The sequence below is a fragment of the Cupressus sempervirens genome, chromosome 10, assembly GCF_028749045.1.
Source record: "Cupressus sempervirens isolate cs-2001-9-10 chromosome 10, ASM2874904v1, whole genome shotgun sequence".
Taxonomy (NCBI): Eukaryota; Viridiplantae; Streptophyta; class Pinopsida; order Cupressales; family Cupressaceae; genus Cupressus; species Cupressus sempervirens.
Window position 1 is genome coordinate 573,179,361 of NC_143127.1, and position 18,166 is coordinate 573,197,526.

Here is an 18,166-nt window from a genome sequence, read left to right on the forward strand (position 1 = left end):
AAATCTTCCTAGAAGCGAGATGTAGAAAACCTAGAAATTATAAAGGCACAATCAAGTTTGAAAGAAATACTTGCTAAAAAGGGCATGGGACAAAATTTCATGTGATAATTCATGGTATAGGGCAGAAAATATAATTAAACCTCCACCAAAATCCAGTTCAAGCTAAGAGAATCCCAATGGACATTTTGACAGTTTTAGTTATTCTAATTGAATGTAAAAATAAACCAGCTAGAGGAGAAACATCACAATCTCTCTGCTCTTTGCTTAGAATTTTTCAATAAATGGCAAGAAAGAGGTTCAGAGATAACTTCAGACATCTAGCCATTTCATAATTGTGTTGGTCTTCAAAGACTTTTATTCCATAAGACTGGAATAAATCAACGTTAGAAAATCTCTCTGGAAGGAGGAACAAACAGAGGTGACATGGTAAACATTAACTTTCCCATTGAAGTAGTATTAGTTAATCAGTTAAAACAAAAGTGGCACCACACTGATTATAATATTTAAAGTAAAATAACAACTGCATTACAAATTCGTTACAATTTTGATGTAACATAAAATGATATGCTGAATCAGAGATAGTGATCATACCAAGGAAACATGAAATCCTGTATGCCAATCTGACAAATGTACATCTTCGGCTGACCTATCAGGAGCATCTGAATTTCCACCATGCTGTCTAGAGTTGAAAGAGAAAATGTACAATATTAATAAGAATGTACCCAAAAAGAAATATAACCCAAACTAACTAGAGAACATCTGAAAAGCAAGACCAAGTCAAGCATGTTTATGGACATGGAAAATCAATGGGAACTGCCAAAAAGATCCCTCAAAATCAGAGGACTAATTTCAATATGCCTTTCTTGGTGCATAAAACTTATATCAATAAAAAGAATACTCCAATAGAAATCATAATCATACATATGTGTTGAAACAAGAATCACTAAATTTACTATTAAGTCACAACAACCATTACAAGTATCAAGAACAATCATTATTGCTTGAATCCATTCTCATTTTAACACATTGCAAACTCATTCATGTGAAATTTAGCATAACTATGACATAAAAATTATATAACCAATCTTCAAAGGAAAATGTTAAGTTGCCACTCGATGCATACAGTTGACAGAGAAAACAATAGTTGTGTAGACAAAGGCTAAGAAGATTCACAAAGAAAATCACATCACAAACTTAAACAAGAAGAAAGACAATAAATATAGTAGCAAGAACATATAGCAATATTTGCAAATAATACAAGAGGCAAATGTACAATCTGATAACATAACAAGAAGTAAATTTTAAGATCTGCAATTTGCACAAAAAGAAAATATGCAACCAATATGTCCTTATTGTCTCTCTGATATTCCCTTCACATTCTGAATAACCAATTGAGTTTCGCAAAAATTTCAGGAGTTCCAACAATGTCAAATAACATTGCAAATTGTAAGAAAATCTAAAGGCAAGATGATATATACCAACTTTGCAAGAAACTTTCCAATATGATGAGTTTTTCATCAAATCTATCCAGCAACCATATTTGATTTTGATAAACAAAATATACAAATTAATTTTCAAGAAAAGGTCCACTCCACAAAAACAGCAAAGCATGCACTCTTGCTCTCTTGCCCTGATGATGGATCATACAGTCTGATCCAAAACGTTGGCAAAAATAAAATCCACATGGTCAAATCTAAAAGAATATGAACAAATTATCACTGCAGAAATCTTTAAGTTTTTATCAGTAAACCATGCTCAGCATCCATAGGGAGCATACAAGTATATCATAGAGAGTGATTTACAACCAGGATAATACAAGCAGCCTAGAAGACTATGGATTTAGTAGCATTACTTATCAAGTCTTCTACCATGTAGACTAAGAAAAAACAGTTGAACTTAGCATTGAAATACACACATATAAATATCAGGAAAGCAAATAGTAAACAGCATTATAAGTTAGTTCAAGATTTAATTTGAACGCATATTGCCATTTCCAAACTTGATTTTGAACATTGAAGACCAATGCAGCCAGCGGTGTTCCATGGCTAATCTATACTCAGATACTGCCTTGACTCATGCCATCTCCTTGGGAATTCCAGTCCTCTGATTATGTTACACAAGCTCTACCATCAGAAATCATAGTAGAGTAAGAGCTTTTGTTAAAAAAGATTTTCTGGAGAAGATAAGATTGAAAAGCCTCCTCCCCTTGTTCAATCAGTAGCAAAAATGTTTTTGGTTGCTTCATTGCAATTGAATCTACTACCTAGCATGGAGAGGTCGTCTTCTTGTTACAAAACTGAGAATAACCTTTCAATTTGATTGCCTGAATGTTGCTGTACAGCTAGTCGAATAGATGCTGATCATTACCTTGTTGATAGCACACATCCCCAAGATCTTGGCAAAAAATTGAATCATCATGTCAACTTCAAATTACCATATCTCCCTTGATGCTGATTCAAAGAATCTAGATTCAGCTTTTCCAATAATTGTGTGAAGCACACAACCCTCTATGATAAATTTGTCTATACGTATAAAAAATCAACACAAGAATTCTTCCCGCTTTGTCCTATAAAGATATTTGAACAAATGAATAATTTTAACGATGTCCACAAGACTAAGCAGTCTAAGGGACCAAAGGAACACAGCACTAAGCAATTTCCATAATCCTTTCCATTTCTGATCTCCTGCTATGTATCTTAACCAAAAATCCAGCAGTTTGGTTGACCTTGTCAACTTCAAATAAGCTATGCAGGTTGTCCACTTTTAGGATGACATCATAGTATGTTCAGATGTTGTTGTATGCTGTGCATTCAAAGAGAAAATATCATTCCATTTCAATTGCTCCCGTCCTACGAAACATGCAAGTTCTCTCCTCCCAAGCCTCTTTGAGGACCTCACATGCAACATTGCACAATAGCCAATTCAACGGACCAATCCTCATATGTCACTTCTAGGGGGAATAGCTTCTATATAGCATAAACTCCAATCACCATATTCAAGATTCATGGCTCGTGATTTACACTTATAATATACAGAGTTTTGCCAAATACAGCTGCTACCATCCTATGCATTCGGGATGAATACTTTTATTCTAGTTAGTCGACTGCAAAGCATATACACCCAAACACAACAAAATATCATACTCCTGGGTATGTTATGAATGTTGGAGTACAATAAACACTTGGGGGGTGGTTGGTTAATACGTAACTTTACATTTTCAAGCTTTTGATTTGTTTATGCAATAAAAAAAAAAGAGTAGAATGGACAACAATACAATTATACATACTCGAGATTTCCTAAGTCAAGACCCTCCTGGGAATAAAACCATTTGAAGTTGCCTCACTGGCTTATTGAAATATGTTGTTTATAATGTCTCACTGGCTGGTGTGTCTCACTAACAATATGCCTCACTAGTAATCACACTAACTTTCTCAATAACTTTTGAAATTTAACACGAAGTATCCTCTCTAATTCATTCCATAACATTTTCTGGTCTCTCATCACCTGAGACTAAGAATCATAAATACAACATAGATCTCAAAATACCATACAGTATACCATTGTGCAGGTGTGATTTTACACACAATGGCATGTTACATGGATTCATTATAAAGCTTTATATCATTTTTCAAATGCTGCTATACAATCAGTATGATCATAATATCATCACAAATCAATGTCTCTAAACAGAATACATTTAGGAAAAATATTTTCTTTCATACACACCACATACTCTCTGCATCTATATATCAATACTTTCAGAATAATACTTTTATAATGTTAAATGTTTGAAAAATGAATGAGACCTGCCATCACAACTGCTAACCAAAGATTAAAAATTGTGCCTCTATAAATCTTCGTATACAACTCTGTTTTCAAACTGTTCCTTTCTAGCAAACAATAGTAATCAAACTGTGAATTAACTAACTAAATGAACAAGTGAAACTATGATCAACCCGTAGATTTGCTAAGTTGCTGGTTCGGATTCGGATTCTGATGTGGCTTCGAGATTTGGGGGGTAAATTTCTTCAATTTTTTGGGGGTGGGTTCGAATTCGTTTTGGGTTCGTTGGTGCAAATACATTTGTTTATTTTTAATGTATATGTAATGTCCCCATTTTTGGCAAGTCTCTGCTATTGATTGAGACAATGAGACTTGAGGGTCTAGGTTGTGGGCTTACTTATTTTAGTAAGTCTAATTTGGGCAATTTCCATATTTGGCAGTGCAATTGTTGATGCTGGGAGTTGGTAATCGCCTGCATTGGATGGGGCTATTTATTGCATGGGTTCATATTTATTAATTAATTATTAAGTTTACATTATTATAAGGTGTTTTATTATACTTAATGTTGATGTTGTGTTAATGAAGCTTCCTAAGTGGAGTTATGTTTGGGAAACTAAGAGCCATTTGGGGATTATAAATACGAGCCCATTGTGAAGGAAAAAGCATCCAATTGTCTATTTTGTTTTTGATGTCCTGGTAGAATTTTCTGAGCTTTCTGATTTGTGCATTCAATTCCCTTGCTTAGGTATAAGGGTTCAAATTTGAGTTATTTAGTCTTCCATTTCTGTGCTACTGTTGCTTTGGAAGAAGTCTTCTGCTGAGAGTTGTAGTGAGTTAAATTCGGAGAATTGTAAATCTGAAATTATTGGTGTCTTCTTATTGTACGTTATGTTGCTGAGACATCATTTGCTGAAGTTTAATTGCTCTACCATTTGCACATTGAGAGTTCGATCTGCATATGTGAGAATTGCTTTGGGCATCATTCACTATGGTATTTGGGCCATCTACTGGGAATCTGTATGAGATAAGATAAGATAAGATAAGATAAGATAATAATATTAATGTCCAACAAAAGACCACAACGGGTCTATGAGACTGAGCATACAAACAAGAGAGCCGAAAAGAGCGGGAGCACCAAACAGTGTCCGAGAAGAAACAATACAATAAGCATAACTAGGAAAGCCCAAGCAACAACTAGGGGTCCTTCCCTGGCAAAAGGAAATTGATCAAAGAAGGGTATAACTGCAGACGATCAATAGTCCTGGATCCTCACTGGGAACCGCTGGAGTAGTGTCTGGAGAGACAATTTTAAATAAAGAAATTGATCACAGAAGGGTATAACTGTGGACAATCAATAGTCCTGGATCGTCGCTGAGAACCAGTCAAGGAGTAGTGTCTGGAGAGACGATTTTAAATATCATAAGCCAAGTCACTGCTATTGGCATTTAGACTTCCAGCTTGGCATTTGGAATTATTGTTTGGTGTTAAAAATTCCTCGCTATCAACCGTGTCTATCTCATAAGTCTGCCTGGGCAGTTTTCTCATTGATTTGCAGACGTGCAATTTGGTTTGGGAGATTGCTGTGCATTTTTTAAGGCTGCTGTTTTACCCTGTAGCAGCGCTTGGTCTTCCATTACACCTGCAGACACCACAGAGAGGCCTGCCATCACTTTCTTAGGGCCTGCATTCATCCTTTGGGCTCTGCAATACAGTTGGGAGGACCTGTGATTTCATTTCCACGCCTGTGTTTAGGAATTAGGGACCTGCGTTTGAATTGAGTAGGTCTGCGTTGATTGTACAGAGGACTGCATGGGACAATTGAGCAAGCATTTATATCTTTCAAAGCTAAAAACATACAGTTCAGCTCAAGAAAATTTAATTGCTGTTGCAGATCGACATTGGGCTGAGATAATACCAGGTTCATTTTTCCCTTTTGCAAATAATTGTAATGTGTTTAGCAAATGCCAAAGCGGGCTACAGCAATAATTTGAGTGGGCAGTGTTCATCACAATTCTGATATCTATTTTCAATTGAGTTGTGTATGTGAATTTATAATTAAAAGTGTTGGAGAAGTTAGTTCTATGCTGGCATTATATTCAATTTTATATCCACTAAGTTTCCAAGCTAATATTATCAGTGAAGCAGCAGCATCTAGCATTACCGTGGTTGCTTACCAACTGTTTGATGAAATGTCAAACAACTCATTGCTAAGGAAATTGATGTATGTTCTAGTCATAACCAGTGGAGGGTTATTACAATATATGTATCTGGATCTGGATATATATGCAGCAGGAAAATACTTCATACACCACTATGCTAACAGTAAAGTAACATTGCAAAATACACCACCATATATATTAACGTTTTAGTCCAAATGACATACATTCTACCTTTTTAGTAGGTCTATTTTGGGTAGGAGGGTTGGACTAGCTAAAATAGACCCAAATAAATCCTTCTTCTTTTTTGCCAAATTCGGTTGGATCCTGCCACAAATTTGCAAATTTGCCATAAAAATAGCAAAATTCATGTCAGATTCATCTGACACAATTTGGGCAGACTTTGAAGGTTTGCAGCAGACTTTTGCCAAAATATGATAAGGACCAGACTTTTGCAGGAACCGGACCAGAATTTTGGGTTTCTAGGGAACAATTTGGTAACATTATAGATTTGTTAAATGCATTAAACCCATACCCAAACAAGGGCTCAAATACTTAAACATGGAATAGGGTTATATAAACAAAACTACCCATACTCTATCATGTCCCCTCTTTAGCTCTGTCTAGCAGTGACATGAGAGTTAGCCTATTATGGAGTCTCCTGGGCTAGCCGGGGTGATTAGGGACTCAATCAGGGTTTTCAATGTCCGGATTTGGTATTTCAAGCAACAATAGATCAGTTAGAGCAGTTCCTTGATTTTAGGAGGAGATTCCTACTTTTAGGAGGTTGTATGGTTTTCCAGAGTTGATGATCTATGAGATCACCCCTAGTCTCATTTTCAGGAGATTTGGATGTGTTCCCTATTTTTTAGGAGTATCCCTAGATTTGAGGGTAAGACTGCCAGTTGGCCCAGGTTGTCCGGCATCAGTCATAGGCAAGTGACAAACTCAGTTTCATGTTTTGGAGGTGTTTGGGTTGTTCCTTGGCTACTTGGGAAATATTTTAATATATTTAAATCTTCTCCTAAGTTAGCATTTTAATAATTTAAAAAAGGCTAAGTGTTTAACCATTTTGGAATATAAGGAGTTTTCTAGCTCCATTTGGATCAATTTGCCTATGTGTGATAGCTCATTGGAAAAAGCTCAATCCCTATTATTTGATTATCACTTGGCGGGACTTATTTGATGCTTGGAGCTATCTGTCATTAATAAAGTAATGATTTCTTTGTATTTGGACGCCTTTATTGGGGAAATAATGTTATATTGTAAAGTTCAAATGAAATCCACTTAGTGTTCTTCTAGGGTTCGATTTGCCTTGGAGAGGGGATATAAGGAGATGATAACCTAATGGTGAGTATCTTTTATCATTTTGTCAACCTATTTTGGACACCATTGCTCTGGAATAGCATTCCTCACCTAGGACAGAAACCCTAGTGCTAAGAGCAGATTTGTTGGGACGTAGCCCTCAACAAGATCAGATTCGAAGGTTCTTATGCATACAGTTTGATCAAGGCAGGGGATCGATTTCTAATATTGCAGTCACACTTTGCAAGCAATGGATGTTTAGGGAAGGCGGCCACTTTGGTTCAGCCTAGCATTTCTTTATAGCAGCTCACGTGAGGAATTCTGGAGTGTTTATTTGCAACAGACTGGAGTTGTTTTATTGCAGCAGCTTGGGCTTTAGCATTTGAACTTGTTTGGTTGTAGTTGGTTCCCATCTTCAAGTAGCGTCAATGTTGTTTAAAGTACATCTGTATTGCTAATATTCTGAAATAAATTAGACTCTACTAGTACAGTTTTAGAATCATTTCCAAATTAGTGTGTATTGCATATGATTTCTATCACTTCTATTTTATCAATTACTGTTATTTATTCATTGTAATTCCTATATTCTGAAAAATACAAAAAGAAACAACATTGTTCTGCAACTTCTGTCTAGATCTATAAGATCAAAGAAAAATCTACAAGAAAATATAATTTATATAATTAAACATTATAGTAGCAGCAGAGCAAATATCCATTTGGGATATTTCATACTCGACTCACAAAAACTAAACCCTTAATCATATTAGCTACAAACTCAAAAGGGCGTAAACTAAAACACACAAGAACTGTAACCCTAAGTAGGGTTTCCAACCTTTTCAAAGTGACTTAACAAAAACAACAATGATATGATTTTGAAGAAACCCGTACAACCTGTTGTCATGCATTTTGTCACCACAAAATGTAGGTAACAGTACAAAAAAATTTCAAACTAGTTTTGCATTTCTCTAAGTTGAATTTGTTATTCAATTGGTTAATGTTGATCAATCAATCAACTCCAATTCATGTAGCAAATTATTTTACTAAAGGCTCTCGTCAAGTCTTTTTCTTTTTCTGTTGTCGAGTCTATGCTTGATTTTTGAGACTTTCAACGTCCTTTCTTTCATTTTTGAGCATGTGTTTCTTGGTTTTTAATCCTTTGGTTTTGCTCAAATCATTGCTTTAAGTTTTCCCTTCGATTTGATCTAAGTTGGGGCTTAATCGGATTTGTTAGTCAAAATATATGGCCATTTTAGTGCCCAAAAAGTAGACCTTTTTGATGCAACAAAACAAATTAAAAATATCATGTTATATTTTTAATTTGACATTCACTTTTTGAAAAATATAACTAAAATTCACTTTATGTTATGTTTTTAAGTTACTTTATCAATTAAATTTTCACTTAAAGTAACTATAGTGCACTTTATGTTATATTTTTAAGTTGCGCTGCTCTTTGATTTTTCACTTAAGTGACTATATTGACTATATAGTTCAATTTAATTTTTGACTTTTAAATCAAATGCTTTAGTAAATATTACTTATTAAATTATATTTATACATTATATTATTAATATGATAATGTAAATATAATTTATGTCCCACTAAAGTAAAATGTGTAAAATCATTTAAAAGTGGACCTTTTTCATGTCATTACATGCAAAAGTCACTTAAAAGTGGACCTTTTTCATGCCATTGCATGTAAAATTCAACTTAAAGTATAAAAGCACTTAGAAGTGGACCTTTTTGGTACTATTGCATGTAAACTCACTTAAAATGTGCAATGACATCTAAAAGATGAGCTACATGTGTTATATGCATATGCACCAAAAAGGTGAGCTTTTGTTTCATATAACATTTTTAATATATGCATACACCTCCAAAAAGTGTGTTTTGCATTGAAACATGTGTATTTGCCCTTCCAAAACCCGTTTTTGAAAAAATTTCATACATTTGGACCTCAAGAACATGTTTTTGGTGATTTTGCTTGGATTCTTCCATGAAATTTCTTCAAATCTTCTCTTTTAGAGACGTTTTTGCAAATCCAATCCTCTCCATACAAAAATGTTGGTTCTTTTTGTCAAAAACGTGTGTTTTCAGTTCCATTTGAAATCACGTTTTGAGGAAGAATGCCCAAATTTGGACCTCCAAAATGCATGTTTTTGTCCAATAATGAGTCGTTTTGAAGTTTTAATCATTCTAGATGATATTGGAGGGCACATTTTTGCATTTAATGGTCAAAAACGACTCGTGTAATGCCCTTCAAAAATCATATTTTTGTCAAAAACGGGTTTTTCTTTCATCTTTTAGCAAAAATGTTGGAAGTTTGAGAGATTCTAGGGCACGTTTTTGGTATTGTGCATCAAAAATGTCTTTTTCTGCCCCTTGTGGATTTCTCTTGCAAAGTTTGAAAACATTACAAACATGTAAACATTACAAGTATGTCTAAAGTCTGCCTTCTCTATCATGCATGTAAATATTTATCATACATTATTATTACAAACATATAGCAAATCTGAAACAGAAAACAATACAATACATTTGCAAACTTTATCACTGTTCTTGTTATGCATCTAAACATTTATCATACATTATTATTACAAACATATAGGAAATCTGAAACTGAAAACAATGCATCAAATTTGCAGACTTTATCACTTTTTTTTCTGAAAAATCATTGTCATGACTCATAATTTCAGATTTTCTATAAATATATAAGTATGTTGAAAAATAAAGTTTGGCATACCCAAGTACCCCCATCCCCTATTAGGAAAAATAGCCATACCCGTACCGGTACTAAGTACCCTAGGTACCTCCGTCCCCATGCAACCTTGATATTAATGTATTATGCTTTTATTTTAAAGGTACATTTTTTTTTTAAATAAAAAAATTAAATGCTATTGAATTAATGGTTATAGTTTGAATTAGAGGAGGAAGCCATAAAATACTCTTGGTGATGAGGCTTTTATATTAAAGTCATTAATATCAAACTTTTAACATCACTAGGATGGGATTTTAACCCCTCTCACTTTATTTTCAAAGCTTTATAATATGTGATGCTCATGTATAAAGACATCTCTATTTCATTAGGCACATGAAACATATTCAACCTCCACGTATGAAAAGATGTCTGGCATATTGGGATCTTGAGATTATATTCAAACCTTCAAATATATGTCTTCAAGCATGACAACATGAAACCAAATTTTCATCTTGCACATATAGATATAACGTCTTATTACAAAGAACACTAATATCAATATTAATAAGTCAAAACATGAAACTTTACCTTCAAAATGAAAGCAGCTCATACCATATGAAACCAGGGATGCACGTGATCTTAATATCATCAAATTGAGAAAACTAAATCCTTAATTACAAGAGTCAAGACGGATGTAACCATAATTACCATACCATCTTGTGTTTGACATTGATGCCAACACATGCTAGAGGGATCAACAATGAAGACCATTGAGTTTTAAAAAGGAGCAAGGTGGTTTTCATCTTCTACATTGCAACCAAAAAGCTTGCATTGGATGCACCATTCACTAAAAATGCCAGGGTTTTGTGAAGCAAGAATTATGAGCCAAGATAGATAGGAATTGCTCAAAATATTATTATTCTACTTTTAGCATCATGTGTGAAGTTAAGAGATAATATAAGTATTTTCAATCTAAAAATCAAGCCAAAAATAACAGTAATGAATGTCAATGGCCACACCTTTAATCTACATTATAATTAAGTGATACAGCTAAAAAATTCTCGAACCAACTGATTTGCGCTCTACTTAATTAAACATTTTTTATTATAAATTTCATGATCACTTCCTATTTATATCAATTCATTGCCAAAAGCTTCTTTTAGCATCTCCCAAGACATCTTTTCAGTTGTGGAGCCATGCCAATCTACTACGGATTCTTGTAATGCATTACTGAAGAAAAATAACATATTCTTACATTTGCATACCACTCGATTGTCTTTTATAACAATCTCATATGTTCAAAATAATTCCTATTGTTTGATCATTTTTATAAATCTAGTATTTAAATGTTTGTTTTACATTTTCAAACACAAATCTTCCTTTCTTTATTTCTCATTCTCCAACAGACTTGACAAATAAGACCATTCCCTCAAACACAACATCCATATACTGCTTATCCTTTTTCAATCATTGACTTTATTTGTTAGTTGATAACTACCAATCCTCTAATCTTTGACTTATTTCTTCTATTGCTTCTTAATACAAGTCTTCAAAGCTCAAATAATAATTTTTTCACTTATTTTTCTCTTTTTTTATTCTAATTGATATAAGTGCCTACTTTGCTTCCTTGCCCAATCTACTTCCTATTGATTGTGTAACCCTATTGTTCCAATTTCAATGAGACGTCATATTCCTCCACAATTATTGCCAATCAAGCCACCCTAAAACCAAATCCTGACATTTTTCACACAAGATCCACTTTCTAAGTGTTAGTAACTTAATACCTAAAATGTGTCCCTACATTTCCATTGTCATCACACCTAAAATGTGTTCCCACAGTTCCATTGTCATCACACCTGAAAGGCATTCCCACATTTTTATTGTCCACGCATCAAATCCGCCCTAAGTATTTACTTCTAACATTATGTACTCTACTTGATCATTCTTCTCATGTTGATTGAATAAGCCCTTAATATTTAATTAACAAATCTAACCTTTCATCCAACACTAAAGAAATTACCTTTATAATTTCTTCAAATGTTCAAACCTTAATTGAAAAAATCACTTTTTTTATCAAATCAATCATTGTCTCATAGAGTTGATAAATGCAAAAATTTTACTTAATTCCTCTAAAATCCCCCTCATCATTAGTTGAATAAAAAATCAAGTTTAGTCAACTAATTAATCATTGGTGCATTCCTCCACTTTGTTTAAAATAAGAAAAATCTAATTTTGCACATGGTTCCACAAAGACCCTTTGTCAATCCTCACCCTCCATCAAAATTGAAAGAATAAACACATTTCAACATTTCCCAATCTTTGCCCTAATCATGTCCACAAATTACATGATCAATCATACAAGATTAATCTTATCCATCCATCACTCTAATTCAAAGTACGTGAATTCAGCCTTACATAAACTGATTTATAGATGAGGAATTGGATGAAAAGAAAGGTTGTCATGCTGAATTGAACAATCGAAATTCATCTTCAACTATCAACCAATGATCTTGAGCACATCCCTTGGTCAACAACATGTGTTTGGTAACAAGTTTGTTCTCTCTTACTATCTGTTTTCATCCTTTTTCTCTATCCATGGTTCTGCGAGGTATAGAGTAAGATTCTTATTTTAAGCATTGTTTCCTATTCTTTTCTTTCATATTTTGGTGAACACATTGTGAGATAGCTGATCAGACCACATCCCAGTCTAAATTGTATCCTTGTTTACTGTTTATAAGGGTTTTTCTATATTTTCTCAAAGATTATCACTTTCCCCAATTTGGCATAGGCACATTATGTAACAGCACATCTGCTCTATGCTTTGGCCTATCTACACTCTGACACGGCCTACCTACAATTCAAAAAACCTTAAACCCTAAACCCCAATTCATAGAAAATCACATAACCCATGTGGCATATGCACGACTTATTAGTGCATGTGCACTCAAGGTCCTCTGAACTAATTTCAATACAGACACACTGCCCTGGCAGACCTGCAAATACAGTGGCACAAGCACAATGATTAGTATCATAAGCACAATAATTAGTATCGTGTGTGCCATTTTGTTCTTGCATTTTTTTTTACCATTTTTGTTTGAAACCACAGTGTTGCCATATTTTGCTTGCATATGTGCATCCTACTTTAGTGTATCTATAATCCATTTATCACATTTGCATTTTATTTAGCATTTGAGCATTCTAGAATCTTAAGTTTTAATCTTTCAATACAAGTGCTCAAGGTATTCATCAAATTTGTTACTATTGCGCGATAAAAATGCCATTGAAATTATGATGCTATGGAGTGTAAATCTTTAGTGGGAATGAGATCATTGGATGGGGTAGAGGGGATGACATCTTCAGATGGAGTAATGTGATCTTTACATGAAGGGGATGTTGGTGCCCAAATCAACAGATTGGATTTCCTATGAGCTTTCCTACTCACTGTTCAGATGTCCAATTAGATTTGGCCAACTGACAGGAATGATCTTTGATCTTATTCCCCTGCACTTTTGGCTCTATAGGACCAAGGTGGGTAGACCGACTCCTCAACCTATATCTGGTGGTTTATGGCATTTTATAAAAGATAGTCTTCTTAAATAACTTGGCACTTATTTTTTCCAAGGTAGCAATTACTTCCTTGGTGAATAAAGTAAAATGTAAACGTGCTTGTTAACTATAATTGCTTGTTGGTTTGCTGAATGGATTATCTATTACTAAGTATAAGGAAGTAGTGGAGTACTTAGATTGAATGAATTATCAGATTACCTTAAACAATATCAATTCAATATAAGTTAGATAAGTGGCTTTATATACAGTTTGCAGACACAAAACCTCAAGATAAATACTTTATGTATAACTTGATGAGACGGTACTCTTACCATCCACCAAAGGGTAAGAGCATACACTCTATGTAACAGCACACCTGCTCCCAATTAATAATTTTCTTAGTTTTTAGGCTTTTGGTGCTAACATCATCATAGCAGAGATGCCTTTGGTCTTTGTGTGTTATTTGCTAATCTCTTGTTGCAAGACCATTTATTGAAGACCCAAAACCAATAACATTTGTTGTGCGTTTGTTTAAGCAAGACATGACTTTAAGACATCTTTAATTTGTTTTCATTTGCTTTGTCTAAAGGAAAGTAACCTTTTTGTTAGATGAGTTTATCCAAAAGATGTGTGTTCTCTTCTCTCACACCACAAGGTGACATTGGGAATCAAAAATATCCCTTGTACACATTATCTTTACACCTCACGTTTCCATTTCTAAGGTTAATGTCCTGTTTTCCATATTTGCATAATTTACATTTAAGGGCGTTCCTCATTTTTTTTCCCATATGCTAAAGGAGTGGTAAAGGGAAATAATTAAAATTTAAGTTGTTGAAAAGTAACTTTACACTATATTAATGGCAATGTACATTTGATTGTTTACAATGGTTGTTATAAGTGAGTTTAAAAAGTCTCTCTATAACTAAGCTCCTAAAAGTGAGCATTTAAAATGACACGTGATTTATATCTTTGAGGGGAAGGTGAAAGAATAGAAATTTATAAGTAGGAGATATTTTTCCAGACCAAGTCAAATTGTGATATTGCTATCAGGATTTAACTGTGTAGTTTTTGAGTGCTAAGTGTTCCATTTATTGTCATGAGAGATGGATTCATGCAAATCACTACTCGTGAAACATGATTCAATGAGTTTGACTCAAAAACTACACAGTTAAATCCTGATAGCAATATCACAATAGAAATTTATACTATATTCCCTCGGTGTTGATGAAAGAAGATCACTGCAAATATATTGGCACTGCCTGATTTAGTATGTGTTTTCCAAATGTAGCGACCTCTTATATTTATATGATAATTTAACAAGAATAGACATGTCCCCTCATGGGACATGTCTATTGATTATACTACTATAGAATATCTCTACTATATATACATAGACACTACCATTTATCCGAGTGAAGCTACAAAACATCAACACTCCCTTTTAGCTAGGGAGGATAAACACATGACCATATATTACCTCAATGTAATATTTTATAAGACTATAAGAATATCTTTGATCGGAAGATATTCAACATTTAGATATCATCTCATGATATCAAAAGTAATGGCCCCCTGAATGTCAAGTGACATGACATTCACCAAGTACTTAAATATCCATAAGTTAAGTACACGCGCATTCTCAATAATGCTTACAATATGAATAGTCATGGTCTGTTTAAGGAACTCAATCTACGATCCAAAATATCATCTATCATGATCTACTTAGACATCATAAGATGTCCATCGTAATAGATGGCCATGGTCTGTTTAAGGAACTTAATCTACTATGCAAATAATCTTCTATTGTGATCTTCTTAGACATCATAAGATGTCTATCACAATAGAAGGCCATGGTCTATTTAAGGAACTTAATCCATCATGCAAGTTTACAATCTATTATGATCTATTTCAAACATCATAAAATGTCTATCACAATAGAAGGTTAAGTTATTGAAAGATTGTCACCTTTCAATAACTTCTACAGATACAAGTGATGATCATTTGGAAGTCGTCACTTCCTCATGATGTACACAAGGGGGTGGACCCATTAAAGTTGTATAGTCACACATAAGGACTTTTGAACTCCCTTTGAATATCAATCATTTGAACTCCTCATCCAAAGTTGCCTTTGAAGAAGTGTTAGACTCCCTCTAAATCTGACATCAATGTCCCTCTTCCTCCAAGAACATCCTCAAAGGAAAAGATCAAAGCAACTAGGTCTTATAGTACATATTAAAAAATATGAAAGAGACTAATATAATACTCAAGATTAATAAATAATTCTACATAATAAGATCATTCCAATATAATATAGATAAATATAAAACTAAATTATATACTTTAATCTATATTTTTCAACCATACTATTTCCTTAATAATAATATATATGTTTCCATATTTATTTAAATACCTACCATATGTCTATTAATATATTAGTAATGTACGTAAATTACATAATATATTTTAATAATATAAAAGGAGAATTTTAAATAATACTCCATACAAACTCACCTTAATGGGCTTGGTAACTGAAGACGTTCGATCTGTCTTAGAATAATCCACTGCAATCTATACTACCTATCACATAGTAGATATCACTAATCATCAATTGTAGGTTAATCCCTTGACATGACCACCTAGCTTGGCGGTGGTGTAAACGATGATATTTGGGAAAAAATTGGATGTGGGCACCTTTCACGTGCACCCTTCCATTTAATCCTTAAGTACCATCCTCAAATGTGGCAATGAAAAAATGATATGTTTTGCTTTGTATGTGGTGGAGTTGTCCTTGTAAACAATCTGTGATCCTTAATAGCCACGTTTGTGGTTATGAATAAATACCACTTACCACCTTTTGTTGGCTGCATTTTATATTCCTCTTGGATAGTGGTGGGTTCCTAAGTCTTTCTCGTGATGCAGGCGCCCATTGTTTATAAAATGCTCTCCATCTTTAACACTTATCAAATTTGGTAGTCGGGGGGATAAGACCAAGGTATGATTGCCTGTATCTCAATAGCTTCCGATGGAAATATATATATATACCCATTGTGGTAATTGATCCTCATCTAATCACAAGAGATGCACAATTTAATTGCCAATCATGGTTGTTGCACACCTTTCCTTCCGCCCATCGAAGGTTATCATGTTCAGATTGTGCGAGCCTTGTTTGACTTTCTACTGGCTTCCCGCATTATCCTACCTTGGGTGTGTCCTGTCTTGGAAAAATTCTGTAATCTACCAAGACTTGCATGGTGGTCATCGTGATTTTTGATTCCTTTCGAGTAATGTTTGACAGCCCCTCATATGGTTCACGCACTATCTCTGTCTTATGTGGCAGAGCTTAAGTATTTTCAGATATATTCATTACCTCTTACTAATTGGTCAAATCTCCGTGAATCTGATGGGATTGTCTTGTTTCCCTATTTGTTATCAGATTTCATGCCTGTCAATGGTTTTTCCATTTATTTTTCCTGGTTCTACGCATGATGTGCAGTGCCCTGCCAGCTTCCAGCCTGCGATTGCCTTGTTATAGTATAAATGTTGAAGTTCAAAACAATAGCTATTGTCAATTTTTATTTGCAGTCTTGCTCTGATACCATGTTGATGAAAGAAGATCACTGCAGATATATTGGCACTGCCTGATTTGGTGTGTGTTTTTCAAATGTAGCAACCTCTTATATTTAAATGATAATTTAAGCAAGAAAAGACATGTCCCTTCATGGGACATGTCTATTCGTTATACTTATATAGAATATTTCTACTATTATATATATATATACGCTACCATTTATCTGAATGAAGCTACAAAACATCAACACTCAGAAAAGTTACATAAAGAGGATTGATTTTTTTTTTAAATGCTCATAATTATTTATCAATTTCTTCTTCTTGAGCATGAACATGAGTTCTTATTCATTTGCCTAATGATAAACATCCCTTGGAGAGATTGTTTCAGAAACAGAAAAAAAAATATCCTTCTATCCATTTGCGTGGGTTCATCCAAATATCAACATCTGAATGCTTCCAAATTCAAGGTCTTTCTAGTTTATCCTTGTGAGACATAGACTAGTACCGATATAACTAATATTCAAATTTAAGAGATGGGAGTACCTGGAGATGCAATTTTTCTAAATATAACTTGTTAATTTTCAGAAAGTATCATGACATGAAACAAAACAAGAATAGGAAATCAGTCATACAAGAATAGTAGATAGTAAAGGTGATTTCTTTTTAGACCAGTACAATGACAGGAAATCAATCATACAACTGTCCATGTCCCTCTCAAAATATCTACACTGTCAGCAGATCCAAAATATCAGCATGAAACATTATGTAGGCTTATTTTATTTACTTGTCTTCCTTTTTTGACTTTTAATGTGTTTTTTCCAAAGTTTTAAAATGAGAGGCATTAATTTCTAGTCATGAGGCTTCGTAGACACAAGGAGACGGTAGCAAAAAGAACCCTGAGCATCAGGACATCTCTGGTACAGAGGATGCGTCTTTGTCCTTGACATACATCTCAGAGGCTGGGAGATACATCTCCAGGTTATGATGATATTATTTGAGCAGCCTACAACACCTTTTCCTCAGAAGTTATGACTCATACCATTCAAGGTGGCTGTTAAATTTGGAAAATATCATTCTGCCAAAATGTGTCAACTGAAATGATATTCTTCTGATA

The 18,166-nt window shown here is 34.0% G+C and overlaps 1 protein-coding gene across 2 annotated transcripts in view; it reads right to left on the bottom strand.

Moving 5' to 3' along the window:
- Nucleotides 1–18,166, bottom strand: part of GCP4 (GAMMA-TUBULIN COMPLEX PROTEIN 4) — a 220,743-nt gene that overhangs the window by 80,258 nt on the left and 122,319 nt on the right. For both annotated transcript variants that reach the window (XR_016356680.1, XM_089803100.1), the window contains exon 5: nt 592–679. Coding sequence is in view for 1 of the 2 variants with exons in the window: in XM_089803100.1 (XP_089659226.1) it covers nt 592–679 (88 nt within the window). In the remaining variant the exon portion in view is untranslated. The remainder of the gene's footprint in view (nt 1–591; nt 680–18,166) is intronic.